General features: G+C 41.9%; 1 protein-coding gene across 1 annotated transcript in view; it reads right to left on the bottom strand.

The window, feature by feature from the left end:
* LOC115450456 (facilitated trehalose transporter Tret1-2 homolog) overlaps positions 1 to 13,195 on the bottom strand; it is a 61,478-nt gene extending 48,283 nt beyond the window's left edge. The window contains 1 exon segment of the mRNA XM_030178476.2: positions 13,058 to 13,195. Within this exon segment, the coding sequence (XP_030034336.1) occupies positions 13,058 to 13,114 (57 nt within the window). The 5' untranslated portion in view covers positions 13,115 to 13,195.
* Positions 13,196 to 13,468: the final 273 nt, after the last annotated feature.

Genomic DNA, 13,468 nt, shown 5'->3' with positions numbered 1-13,468 from the left:
TAGACATTGCCCATGTACGGGACATTTGTCGCGGCCCTAGATACACAGATGTGTATACCTCTTGATAGTAAGTCCACACTGAGGTCCGTAAGGACTCCGTGAACATCTCCCTTCATTCTACCCTGCGCCTATTTTAAAAGAGGATCGCTATCCTTTCCTCACAATTCCTTCTCCGAAATAGTCCATTCAAACTTTCCCCCGGACCCCTATGGTCCCTGAACCGGCGGATCCCAGTACCCCGTTCGCAGGTACCCTGGTGTAAACTGCAGGACTGCCTATTAAATATATACAGGATCATTTTGAAATCGCGTTACTAAATGACACCACATACTCGTCTACTTGGAAATAACACTTTACAATAAGTTACTGGAGCCGTAGATGTAAAATAAAAAAGTGTAAATTTGGAACAAAATAAATATTAATAGTAGATTTTTGGCACAATGTCAGCAAAGGTGAAGACGAGTATGTGATTTCATTTAGTAATGCAATGTCAAAATGACCCTATATACGAAGTAAGTCTCAACTAAACGAAACGAAATTCTTGCAGCAAGTCCTGAGCGAAATCTCTCTTGCGAACTTCTTTTGTGCCTTTTTAAGAATAATACATGCAAAGCGAAAAAGATGTGTAATTGAGGTTTTAAAGATATGGGTTATCCACTGTTCATAATGTTAACTACACTTACTGGTACATATTATAATGTTCGACATTGCAAAGGATAAACGAATTCAAATAAACAATACGACTTAATGACGCGTTCTTAATAAACATAAAAAGTAAATATAAAGTATGTGGATTGTAGAAGGCAGACGTTTACGAACATTTTGTTTTCGATAGGTATCCAAGTTGGAATTTACATAAAACGGTGTATTAAAAATAATGCGAAAACAAGTTTTTTGGAAAACGACTTGATAAGCCCACAGACGATTATGTTAATATTAATCTGCCAGGGAATAAATAGCGATATGTTTTGTAAAGTTATCGAGGTTTTTTTAACCCTTATTTGAGTAACTCTGTCGTATGTTGCAACTATGCCGCTCTATAAGTTTACTTTGACCAGTGCCTACATATTTCCACTTATACTTTTAAAGTATTTTTTAACTAATGTGATGTCACACAGACATAGTGTAAATTTACTACATTTTGCTTATAATTTTTGGCAACAAGTTAACACCATCTAGAAATCAATACTTTTACTCGTTAGTTTTCCCGTGATGTCTCTTGGACTTCTTTCAATTCGAAAATCTAGAAAAGCTACCGATAAAATCCCATTATCATTTATATGAATGAACAAGAGTATACGTGGAAACTTCGTTTTATCTACTGTTGTATTGCAGGACAGCATTAAGGTTTGAGTTACGAACACTGTAACCCACACATTTATAAGATCACTGCAGTATAACAGCGATCTCCATTAACATTAGCATAGTAATAGTATTGTAGTACAGAATATTGCTCTGCCAGCGCCACCTGCTGTTTAATACTAAGAATGCAGGGTTGGATTTATAAACACGGATAGGGTTTAGTCTTTAATCCAAGCTAGAGACCCTGTAGAATTTCATGCGCGAAGAATTCAGTGATTTTGTTAAGATTTTATAGTTAAAAACGCAAATTACATCTAAAAGTTATAACTCCCTTTATTTACATGGGTGGTAAAAAGTCTGCTGTTTTTTACATTACAGCAACAAGACAAGCTGGAAACAAGTGGGGCTCGTTATGGATAGTGATTGTGAGATCGGAAGGAATGAGGTACCTTTCATGTCAATTTATGTGAGGTAGTATATAACCAGGTTGTTAGCACTATAGATATTTAGTAGGTTTATAACATATCAGACTACCAAATTACTAACTCCGGCCAGGTTCAAAGAACGGGTTGCGGCTATGACTGCAATGCTCACTGCATTTTAGCGGTCTGCATCAAACCGCGGGTTGACGAACCGGTCCCCTTAGAAAGTCGTTGCACCTGTGCTATTTGTGCAATACATCGATGACGATGCTGCAGTTAAGCTCTATTTACTTTATTGCTGATTACGGCAGTTGGGCAACTAAAAGGAACGTCCACGGGTGACGTAAGGATGCACTGGCTTTCAAGAGTGGAAACAATATCAATATCCCATGGTTTATGGTAGGTACAGACAATGTGTGCCCTGTAGTCCAGGGGCATCTAGAGAATCCGGTCACGGTACTCCCAGCCTGTCATAAGAGGCGAATAAAGGAGAATTAGAGGGGGTCGCGGTGTGGCCAATGGAGGGCTGCCCGCAGGCCTACTCCAATCGAGCGACTCTGAGGATGGCGACAATGTGGATGGTAAACGCCAAAAGCGTCATGCTGAGTCCGGGGACATCTTATTCCCCCGGACAGAGAGGGGCCGCAATGCGGTATCGCTCAGGGATGGTCCTGCGTAGCTATCTTAGTGCACCAAGATACCCGGAGCCGTCGCCAAATGTAAGCTCTGGAGCTGTACCCAATATCCTTTTCTACAATCGCTAACGCTAATACAAAATAGAATAAATGTATGGGAATAACATTCTCATACATAACGTTAGCGTTAACGATCGTACAACGGCTACGGATCCTGTTAATGTTATGGTCCAATTTAAATGATATTGTAGCCAATAGAATTTGCTTGGTCGTAAGACGTGTGATATTATCTTAAAGTGACGAGCGCGAAAACAGCGCCATGCAGAATTTGCAATTCAATGTTCCTTGCAGTATTGATACCGTTTAAATAAGAAGATTCGACGCTTACTATCAAGTCAACTCGCTCGTGTTGTTATTCAGCTATATAAAAAGACACAGAAAAATCCTATTCAAATTTTGCAATTTAATCCACTTAGGAGAAAAATTCCATATACGCAAATCGCAAACACAGGCGCTCCGTGTGTATCCTTACTTGACACAATAGCTGGTTCAAATATTGACTCTAACAAGCACTTAGCGAAATGAATACTGAATTAAATGTTTGAGTAGCCGCTTAGAAACAACTTCTTTTGGAAAGGTGACACAATGACAAAAATGATTGATTCGAAGCACAGTCCAGGCCAATTACGATACTTATATAAAGTTGAGTAGAATAAGTATGGCTGTCTCTCTCGACAGACTCTTGGTGAATAGAATTATTCCCTTCTGTCTTTTTAACAGCAGATAAAGCAGCAGAGCAAGCGAGAGGTATGTGGTTGCAAGTGGTCACTGGTTCCCTTAGAACATCCACAATATCTGAAGTATCATTGTTACGTTAGATAATATTTGGCAACCAAGCTGCAAGCTGAACTGTCATCGTAATTTTTCGGTAGTCCTAAGTTATGTTCATCCTCCAATGTATACAGTAGCAAGTTGTGTCCAGTCAGTACAAAATACACTTGAATATTACCTATCCAGTATCCACTATTCTACCGATTTTTTCCCTTAAGATAATAAAAACAGCATTGGGGTTAATTTCACAAAGGTGTCGTCTGTAATAATATAATCCATATCACTCTTAAGTACCACGAAGACCATCAACATGTTACCGTGAATTACAATGAAAGTTTCAATTACTGACAATTGCTAAGTTGAGCTATTACTAGTCACTTTCATAGTTGCGTGGTTTTTCCCGACAGCAAATCGTCAGCGTCTACGTGTCTTCGCATGAACTCTTGTGACCGCCTTATCCAGTGCGATTATGAGACAACAATCCGTTGTAAGTCCTCTATTTATAGTAACAATGCTGTGATCACAATGAGCTGCTTCCGCTGCAGAACAGATAACTACACCACAATGGAGACGTCTGTTGAAAATATTTTCACATGTGCGTTTGTTAACGACTGCCTCGGTGGCGTAGTTGTATTGCGGGAGTTTTACAACCACTGCTTTGAGATACCAGGTTCGAATCTGGAGTCGGGCGAAGTGACATTGCGTTATAGCCGTAGGCTTGCGCCTTGCACCTTATTACATCACGGGAAAGAACACACTTGCCGAATATTAATGCCATGGTAGCATCTCTGCCCACTCCATTGGGCATAAAGGCATGATAGTCTTTGTTTTAGGTCTATTAAGCATATTGTTTTAGAATCGATAGTAGTCTTAGTGTAAAATAAATTTGTCATCGAAAAACACTGGAATGAACCTAAGAGTTTTTAAGCAAATTCAACAACTATAATTATTGAACCAACGTTTAATCCCCCCTGAAGCTATTCTAGTGCACTCGGTCACCACACTGTATGCAAGCCCAAACACGAGGCCACATTTGTTTCGGCCCTAAGCACACACTTAAGCGTGTATACCTCATGGTTGATAATTCACATAAGGCCTATATAAGCCCTGCAAACATTTCTCCTCCTGTGCCCCTCCGCCCACCACTTCTTCTCCCAATTATTCCCTGCCAACCATCCTCCGGGTACCTGCGATCGTTAAGCCAGGGGATCCCCTTATCCCATTCGCAGATTTTCCTCGGTGTAGATTGCAGGGACGTGTACTCAAAGAATCAACGTTTAATCAATATAAATACATTGAGCAGGCACAAAGTCCCTGCACTGCAAGTGATGGCATCCTGGTGTATCGTGTGAGAGATGATTATCCCTTACTAGTGGACAATTATGCCAGCCAGTTGGAATTACGGCGGTGTGGTCAGTATATCGAGTTTACCAGCGGTTAGACTCAACGCTCTATAATTAAAAATCAATATCGCTTGACAGGTCAATCTCCGCGATGTTATTTCGCTCTAGACATCGTGTACTCTTTGATATAGCTGTGGGATCTACCCACATAACCACATATCGCTGTTAAGCATGCGAACTGGCTACAGTGGGTGCAATCTCACACCGCGTACATGGAGCGCAAAATGTCTGTCCAATCGAACAAACCAAGACGGTACGTGGCGTGCTCACCGGCATCGGACTTGACGTGCAATCAGCCATCGGCGCGCTGAGGCGCGCATATTTATAGTGTGCGAGCGAGCGCGCTATAGGTTCGTGCGAGAGAGATGGACTGCTGCCCCGCGCTCTCATTGGTTGTGTCGATCTTACTGGCGTTAAGCAATTGGTATAAATATAGGGCACCTGTGTCAATAAATCATTCATTATTAATCCGAGCTTCGAGTTTCATTCGTCTCCAACAATTACCACATTCATTCTGTGTCCCTACATTTGGTGACCCCGACGTGATGGAGAAGACCGAAGCAAATCAGGAAACGAAGCTCGAACTCGACGTGGCAGCTGTCTCCATACAGTCCAGACTTCTACCTTTCTGGCGAGAAATTCCTCGGGCATGGTTCGTGCAATTTGAAGCCGTTGTGGACCCGCTGAAGACTTCGGATGATCAAAAATATCGCTACGTGCTGCAACAGCTACAGGCAACGGACCTCCAGCACCTCACAGATATTCTTTACAATCCACCCGCAACTGACAAATATAATACTTTGAAGACTCGTTTGTTGGCTGCGTACGAAGACTCTGATGTCAGAAACTTCCAAAAACTCACCAGCGGCTTAGAGTTGGGTGATAAAAACCCTCTCAGCTGCTGCGCAAGATGCGAGAGCTTGGTAGAGGGATGATTACGGATGGCGGACTGCGTATTGAATGGATGAAGCATCTACCCGCCCAAGTACGCGTTGTGCTCTCAGTTAACACCGAGTCGTCGCTGGAGACACTGGCGGCCATGGCTGACAAGATGGTAGAATACTCAGAACCCGCCACAGCAAAGATTGAAGCGGTATCGGGAGAAACAAGCGACCCGGGGTACCCACACAGTTGGAAATATTGGCAAAACAAATTGAAAGGCTGACCTTGGAGGTTGCTGAACTGCGTGGACGGTCAATGCAGCGTTACTCACGCAAGAGACGCCCTGATCGTTCCCATTCGAGACCTCGACAACGCAGTAAGTCGTCTACCAAACCTGGCGACCCGACATGGGAGTGCCGGTTTCACTATCGTTTTGGTGATAAGGCAAGGCGCTGCGAATCGCCGTGCTGCAGAAGACAGAAGCCGTTAAACTAGAACAGACATCGAATGTGGCGGGCGTCGATGTCCCCAATACCACAAACCGCCTATGTGTCTACGATCGCGACACGCGAGAACGTTTCCTCGTTGACACTGGCGCCGAAATATCAGTGTTAGCGGCCACTCCTGGCAGAAAAATCAAGACATCAAGTGACTACAGACTATATGCAGCGAATAATACCCCCATCAGAACATACGGAGAGAAGACGCTCAGGCTCAATCTAGGCCTTCGTCGTAATCTGTCGTGGACATTCGTTATCGCCGATGTCAAAACCTCTATCCTGGGAGCAGACTTTCTCCGTCACTACAAGTTGCTAATCGATCTTCATCGAAAAACTGATCGACAAGGTCACAGAACTAGCAATCGACGCCTTTGAAGTGAAAACATTCGAGGGAACAATACACATCATTAACCATGACCAAGCATACCACGACATCCTGATCCAGTATCCGGACCTATTACGACCGATGTCACTTAAACAGCCGGTAAAACATGATGTCGTTCACCACATAGAAACTTCAAGCCCCCCGCTCTTCGCCCAGCCCCGCCCCTTCCCCTCCCTGACAAGTATAAGGTGGCAAAGGAAGAATTCAACAAGATGCTAGAGATGGGTATCTGCACACCCTCTAAGAGTCCGTGGGCGAGCCCTCTGCACGTCGTAAAGAAGAAGGATGGAGGTCTACGTGTATGCGGCGACTATCGAAGATTGAACGCTGTCACCCTGCCCGACCGCTACCCGATACCTCGCATACAAGATTTTACATATCAATTGCACAATATGAAAATATTTTCTAAACTAGACATAAGAATGGCATATTATTGGATCCCGATTGCCAAGGAAGATTCCCAGAAAACGGCGATAACCACACCGTTTGGCTTGTTTGAATTCAAATGTATGACGTTCGGATTACGCAATGCCAGCCAAACATTTCAAAGGTTTATGCACGAGGTTCTACGAGGCATAGACAATTGTTTTGTTTTGTCGACGATATTTTATTATATTCGACGGACGAAGAGAGCCACAAAAATCTATTACGGCGAGTCCTAGAACGCCTCGACAAATATGGTATCACTTTAAAAGTCGAAAAATGCGAGTTTGGAAAAGAAAGAATCAATTTTCTTGGCTACAACGTGTCTGCTGATGGCATACAACCCACTGATGAACGCGTCAAGGCCATATCCAGCTACCCAAAACCAAAACAGTCGCCGAGTTACGCCGTTTCCTGGGCATGATCAATTTTATCGTAGCTGTTTGCCACATCAAGCGGAGCTGCAAACTGAGCTTAACAAATACTTGCAAGATAGGAAACGCAACGACAAGTCACCGATAGAGTGGAACGCAGAAGCTAATGAAGCTTTCGAAAAGTGCCGACAAAGCATTTTGAAAGCCACGACTCTGGCGCACCCAGTCATCGGTGCCCCACTGGCAATAATGACAGACGCCTCTGACTGCAGCCTTGGTGCCGTATTGCAACAAAAGGTGGGCGATGTGTGGAAACCACTCGCATATTTTTCCAAGACGATGAGCCCAACACAGCGTCGCTACAGTGTCTATGATCGCGAATTACTGGCTATTTACACTGCGGTGAAACACTTTCGACGGCTTATAGAAGGCTGCGAAGTGACCGTATTCACTGACCATAAACCGTTAGTTTATGCACTCAAACGTCCTGCAAGCAGTACCGACACGCCAAAGAGAGAGAGGCAGTTGCACTTTATCAGCCAATTTTGTGGTAACATAGAATATGTGCGCGGCGACGAAAATGCAGTGGCCGACGCATTGTCTCGCATCGAAGAATTACAATGTCCTTCCCCCATCGATTACGAAAAGCTATCTCTCGATCAACGCGGCGATCCTGAACTAGAGCAACTCGAAAAGCAAGCCAACTTGAACTTCAGTGACGTCACCGAGCAAGGAAACAACCGACCAATCAGATGCGAGATGTCCACTGGCAAACCTCGACCATATCTGCCGCCAATATATCGTTTTGCTGCATTCAGAGCGCAACACGATTTGTGTCACCCAGGTATCAGAGCCACACGGAAGCAGATCAGTACGAAATTCTTTTGGCCAAACATGAACAAAGACATCAGCAACTGGGCCAGAGCATGCCTTGACTGTCAGCGAGCCAAGATACACCGCCATGTAACCACACCTTTAGGCGAATTTCCGCCTTCTGAGCGCTTCGAACACATACATGTCGATATTGTGGGACCACTGCGATTGTCTAATAATTGTCGCTACTGTCTTACTATCATCGATCGTTGCACCAGGTGGCCGGAGGCAATTCCACTAGTTGACATCACGGCGGAAAACGTAACGAAAGCTATATACAACAACTGGATTACAAGGTTTGGATGCCCGTCACGCATATCAACCGATCAAGGCCGGCAATTCGAGTCGCAACTTTTCAACTCACTGATGAAGAAGTTTGGCATCTCACGCATCCGCACTACAGCCTATCATCCACAATCCAACGGTCTTATCGAAAGATGGCATCGAACTTTGAAAGCAGCACTAATGGCCCGCGGTAACTCCGTTCAGTGGACGGATGAATTGCCTACAGTGCTTTTGGGATTACGCACCGCACTCCGCCCCAACGGAAAATTTAGCCCGGCAATGATGACATACGGAACAACACTCCGTTTACCCTCTGATTTCATCATCCCGACGGCTAAGTTAAGTCATGAGGAAAATGACTACATTCGTCGGCTTATGGACACCATGGCATCGCTCAAGTCTACATCTTGCTCTAACAGTACTGGACGAGAGCCGTTCGTGCACAAAGACCTGGCAACGTGCACACATGTTTTCGTGCGAAACGATCAAGTTGTTCCTCCGCTGACTCCGCCCTACGACGGCCCTTACGAAGTTATCAAGCGTTACGACAAGTACTTTAAGATCAAGTTACCACTTCGTTCAGCTGTGATATCGCTAGACAGGCTTAAGCCAGCCTACATCTGCACTGAAACGATCGAGGAGACAGCCGACCTTAGTTTTCGACAGTCTAACCAGCCCTACGTCACCAGATCCGGGAGAGTGGTAAAACTAAATGTACGCTTCGCGTGAGGGGGGAGTGATGTGGGATCTACCCACATAACCACATATCGCTGTTAAGCATGCGAACTGGCTACAGTGGGTGCAATCTCACACCGCGTACATGGAGCGCAAAATGTCTGTCCAATCGAACAAACCAAGACGGTACGTGGCGTGCTCACCGGCATCGGACTTGACGTGCAATCAGCCATCGGCGCGCTGAGGCGCGCATATTTATAGTGTGCGAGCGAGCGCGCTATAGGTTCGTGCGAGAGAGATGGACTGCTGCCCCCGCGCTCTCATTGGTTGTGTCGATCTTACTGGCGTTAAGCAATTGGTATAAATATAGGGCACCTGTGTCAATAAATCATTCATTATTAATCCGAGCTTCGAGTTTCATTCGTCTCCAACAATTACCACATTCATTCTGTGTCCCTACATAGCAAACATTAAACAATCTTATAGGTACTACGTATGTTTTGCTAAGTTTAAGGGAATTTGAACTTTATTACAAAATTAACTAATATGCTCACGGCTTTATATCCCAAAGTTTAGACAGAGGCCCAACCATTGCACCCACATTTCTGTCCTTATTTCCATCTCATAATTTAATAGAGGCAAACGAATTCTGCTATTGAACATAAATTCTAATCTCGAGCAACACATGTGTGCCTGTCTTTTTTAATCTTAAACCTGGGATCGAATCCGGAGCCTCACGGTTCACAGCCCAAGTTCGTTACAATGAATGGCCAATTTCAATAAACAATGCCTACCTTTTTTTCGATGCCATCCTTATAATGAACAAATCTTAATAAGTCCATTGTCAATTTTTGCCAACGATCGAGAAAGAGCAATTAGAATAATTTATTGAAATCGGCAGTAAATAAGGCGGCATAACGAATATGCTGCAGTGAATTTCATTTTAATGCGACTACCCGGGAAATCGACGTTATTTTTTTTTTATTGCTTTGCATGACGAGAGGAGCTTGCCGTTCGCCTAGAGAAACACCACAGAAAAAATACAACAGTAGAAACACCATCCAAAACTTGAATTACAAAGTATTGTTTGGTATTCCACTGCGTTCGTAATCCTCAAACATGAGATGTTAAGTCTTATTATGTCCAGTAGTTACACTGCCTACAATGTCCTTCAAACCGAAACACAACAGTGACTACACGCTGCTGCTTAGCGGCAGAAGTAGACATTGCGATAGTACCTACCCAGGCGGATTCTCCCATATGAGAGACCTACCACCGTGTAGCCAATAAAGCCATATGATACGTAGGTGTACATGCATAATATGTGACGTAAAGATGACGACATCACACATTTATATGAAGCAATTAACACGTTCAGGGAGGTATCCTATTACATCACAAACAAAGTTTTATTTTATATTTCCTTCGTGCGGTGGAACTTCATGAACTGATGATAGATCGACTCAGACAATTGCAAACCTTGACCGAAATATTTTTATTGTCAATAGAGAAAGAAATTAATTTATTTGGCGCTTACTATAAAATGAGTGGGGTTGGTCTTTCGTATTGTCTTTCAGTGGTAGTTAAAAAGGATTTTTGAAAGAAACACGTAACTCGAACTCGAATCCCTCCGAGTAAGAGGCCGTCACCTGGTAAAAGGAGCTTACGGAGGGTAAGATGTTTGCTAAGGTTTCGGGATTGATCTTCGGGTCGGACGAAGGGATACTGGATTTTCTACTCAGCTTGGATTCTTGAATTTGTACCCGACCTGGCGATAGGCTCGCACCTATCTCATCATGGGACAAAATATCCAAGGCTAAATGTGGATGCAGCAGTTACTCCTTTGCCTACCCCTTCGAAGATAAAAAGCGTGAGTATGTATATCCTAATTCCTGTTAATCAATTTTCAGAATCGAAACAGTAAATCTAGAACTTAGCGCAATTGAATATGACGTCAATTTTATTAGTATAGATTTTATGACGTCTTTTAACCTTCATCAAAACAATCTACCCCAACGCACCCACGCTTTTAGCCGAAATTCGAGCGTGGGCTCATAGCCTTGGTCCATCCTCTTTTAAAACATTGTATCCTGGACGTTGTAACGGACAAATAGAGTTGAAATTGGAATGTCTACACCTACAGGTTAGGTTTAATTGGTTCAAATACGGGCATAGTGTGACGTTGACAATGCTTTAGGAACAAAAGACGCACAAAATTCTACTCAACTGGGGAAATCTATTTTTAGACAAATAAGTAAAGCAAAAAGCGTGGACCATATCGTAACAAACAAGCCGGCATAATTGTCTCAACTGGCGAGGAATAATCATCCCTTGTAGTTGATAGTCTATCTAGACCCCACTCCACTTAACATCAGCCATAGTATCTTTTGTAGGAGAGACTCCATGTTTTTCTGTATGAAATCTCACATATAAGATCCCCAGCATTTATGATAATTTCAATTATGAATCGAAATACATTGAATAAGTATCATTATAAAATTGAGTCAACATTCCTTACAGTTATGATCAATTGGACAGAGAATTATCCAATAAAAGCGGGTGATTTCAAATTATCCGCTCAACTGCTTGATTACCTGATTCATTAATTATACATACATACGCAAGGCCAGGGGATATCACTCCTATATTTCGCCAGCTATATCTTCACAAATATCTTTGATAATAACTAATAGTTGCCAGTCCACAAACAGGTCAGGAATTGGTCTATTTACCCTATAACTGTCGTTTTTCCTTCTTTTTTATTATACGTATTTGTTGCATAATTTTAAGTCTGTGGCAAAAAAGTTTCTTCCTTACTTCTTAATTTTATTTTAGGTCGTAAGAAGATGACAAACCTATTGCCATTATAGTTTAATTGAAATAGTTAAGCGGTGAAACGGACTAAGGCGATTATCGCAAGTTTTTGATTCCAGATCGCGCAAGTTTTGAATTTACGTTTATTAATTACAGCGCGCTTTAACGCGGAATATAAACACGCAAATAAAACGCTTAAGGAATATTCCGTAACTAAGTAAAAATAATTTCCAAGGTACGTTATACAGAATGTCGGCAAAACTGAATTTATTTTTAGGGTTTGGAATAAAATTTTGGCCCACGCCCAGCCTTGTTAACTTTAAAATGCTTTTAAATTGAGTACTTATTGATTGTTTTTATTATAGCTTCCTTGTATTATATTTGTTTTCAACTTATCTTACAATATACCCTGCTATATCTTTTTAACTATACACTATTTATGCTTCATAGCTTCGTCTCATTCAAAGCGAACTATATAAAAATAATGAAAGTAGAGAAATGATGTCCACCATAAAACTGTTTCTATGATGTAGGTGAAAACATATTTTACATTATATACAACCTGTAATCTCATGGTTATATTCGATTACCTTATTTAGTCTTGAAGGGTTTTTATATATCAATTCTTAAAGCAGATTAGAATAGGTAAGATTTTTTTTCGCGTATTGAAATGATAACAGAAACGGTAGAGACAAAAAAAGACATTGTTCAAAAAACGTATTTGAATGGTCCGGTGGCATGATGATTCATTTTACTTACGTTTAAATTAATCAGGTAATATATAAAAATATTTCATTTAGTACCTAGTAGTGTCTGATGCTTCATGATGTAATTATTGTGCTTAAGAGGTAAAATTATACATTGTCGAGTATTTTTCGTCATTATATGACAAATATCTAAAGGATTTAAATAGATAGTATATTATTAATACGTTTAACAGCAATTGTTATTTTAGTTGGGATTTATCCACTTCAGAAGGTCAATGACGACGTTAAAATGTTTTGTAAATAACACTTTGAAAATAAGACATCATTTTCTTGAGAACAAATACGAGATTCTTAATTAAGTTACTGGGTTCTTTAGACAATTAAAATCCTGTGAAATATTTCCCAATTATTGACAGAGGTTATATAAAAACACAATTACACAAATATCAACCCTAACATAACCAAAACAAGAGTCAAAGTGAAGCTATACAATATGACCTTTGCATGACATTACATCACCAAAAAGCTTATATAAAATGCACGTACCTTTTTCTCTAACAGCCCGACCATTTCCACAGGCTCACTCACTTTACTCTCGGACATTTTTATGATAGTTTTCTCATAAAAAAATGAATACTACGAGCGTTAGGAAGTCGCGACCGGTCGCGTGGTGCGGTTTTAGTGAGTCGTATGTCACCCCAGGAGTGCGCGCATGCGTCGTAGACCGCGCAGTGTACGTAGGATCCCTGTGCATCATTGTTTGCTTAGGGTCCCGTCAGCTCATTCAGGCAATTGTTGAATTAATAATATTCTGCTGCTTACATTGTCGAGTCGCTGTGTGCTTTTGTACTTCACACGTTGCATGTGTTTAAAAGGCTATGTTGACAAGTTGTATAGACGTTGGATTCTTATTAGCGTTAGGCAACTAAAGTTTAAGGTGAAGGATAACCTATTTGA

Source organism: Manduca sexta, chromosome 15, assembly GCF_014839805.1.
Source record: "Manduca sexta isolate Smith_Timp_Sample1 chromosome 15, JHU_Msex_v1.0, whole genome shotgun sequence".
NCBI lineage: Eukaryota > Metazoa > Arthropoda > Insecta > Lepidoptera > Sphingidae > Manduca > Manduca sexta.
The sequence above is the reverse complement of the archived record's forward strand: the minus strand, read 5'-3'. Positions and strand labels throughout refer to the sequence as shown.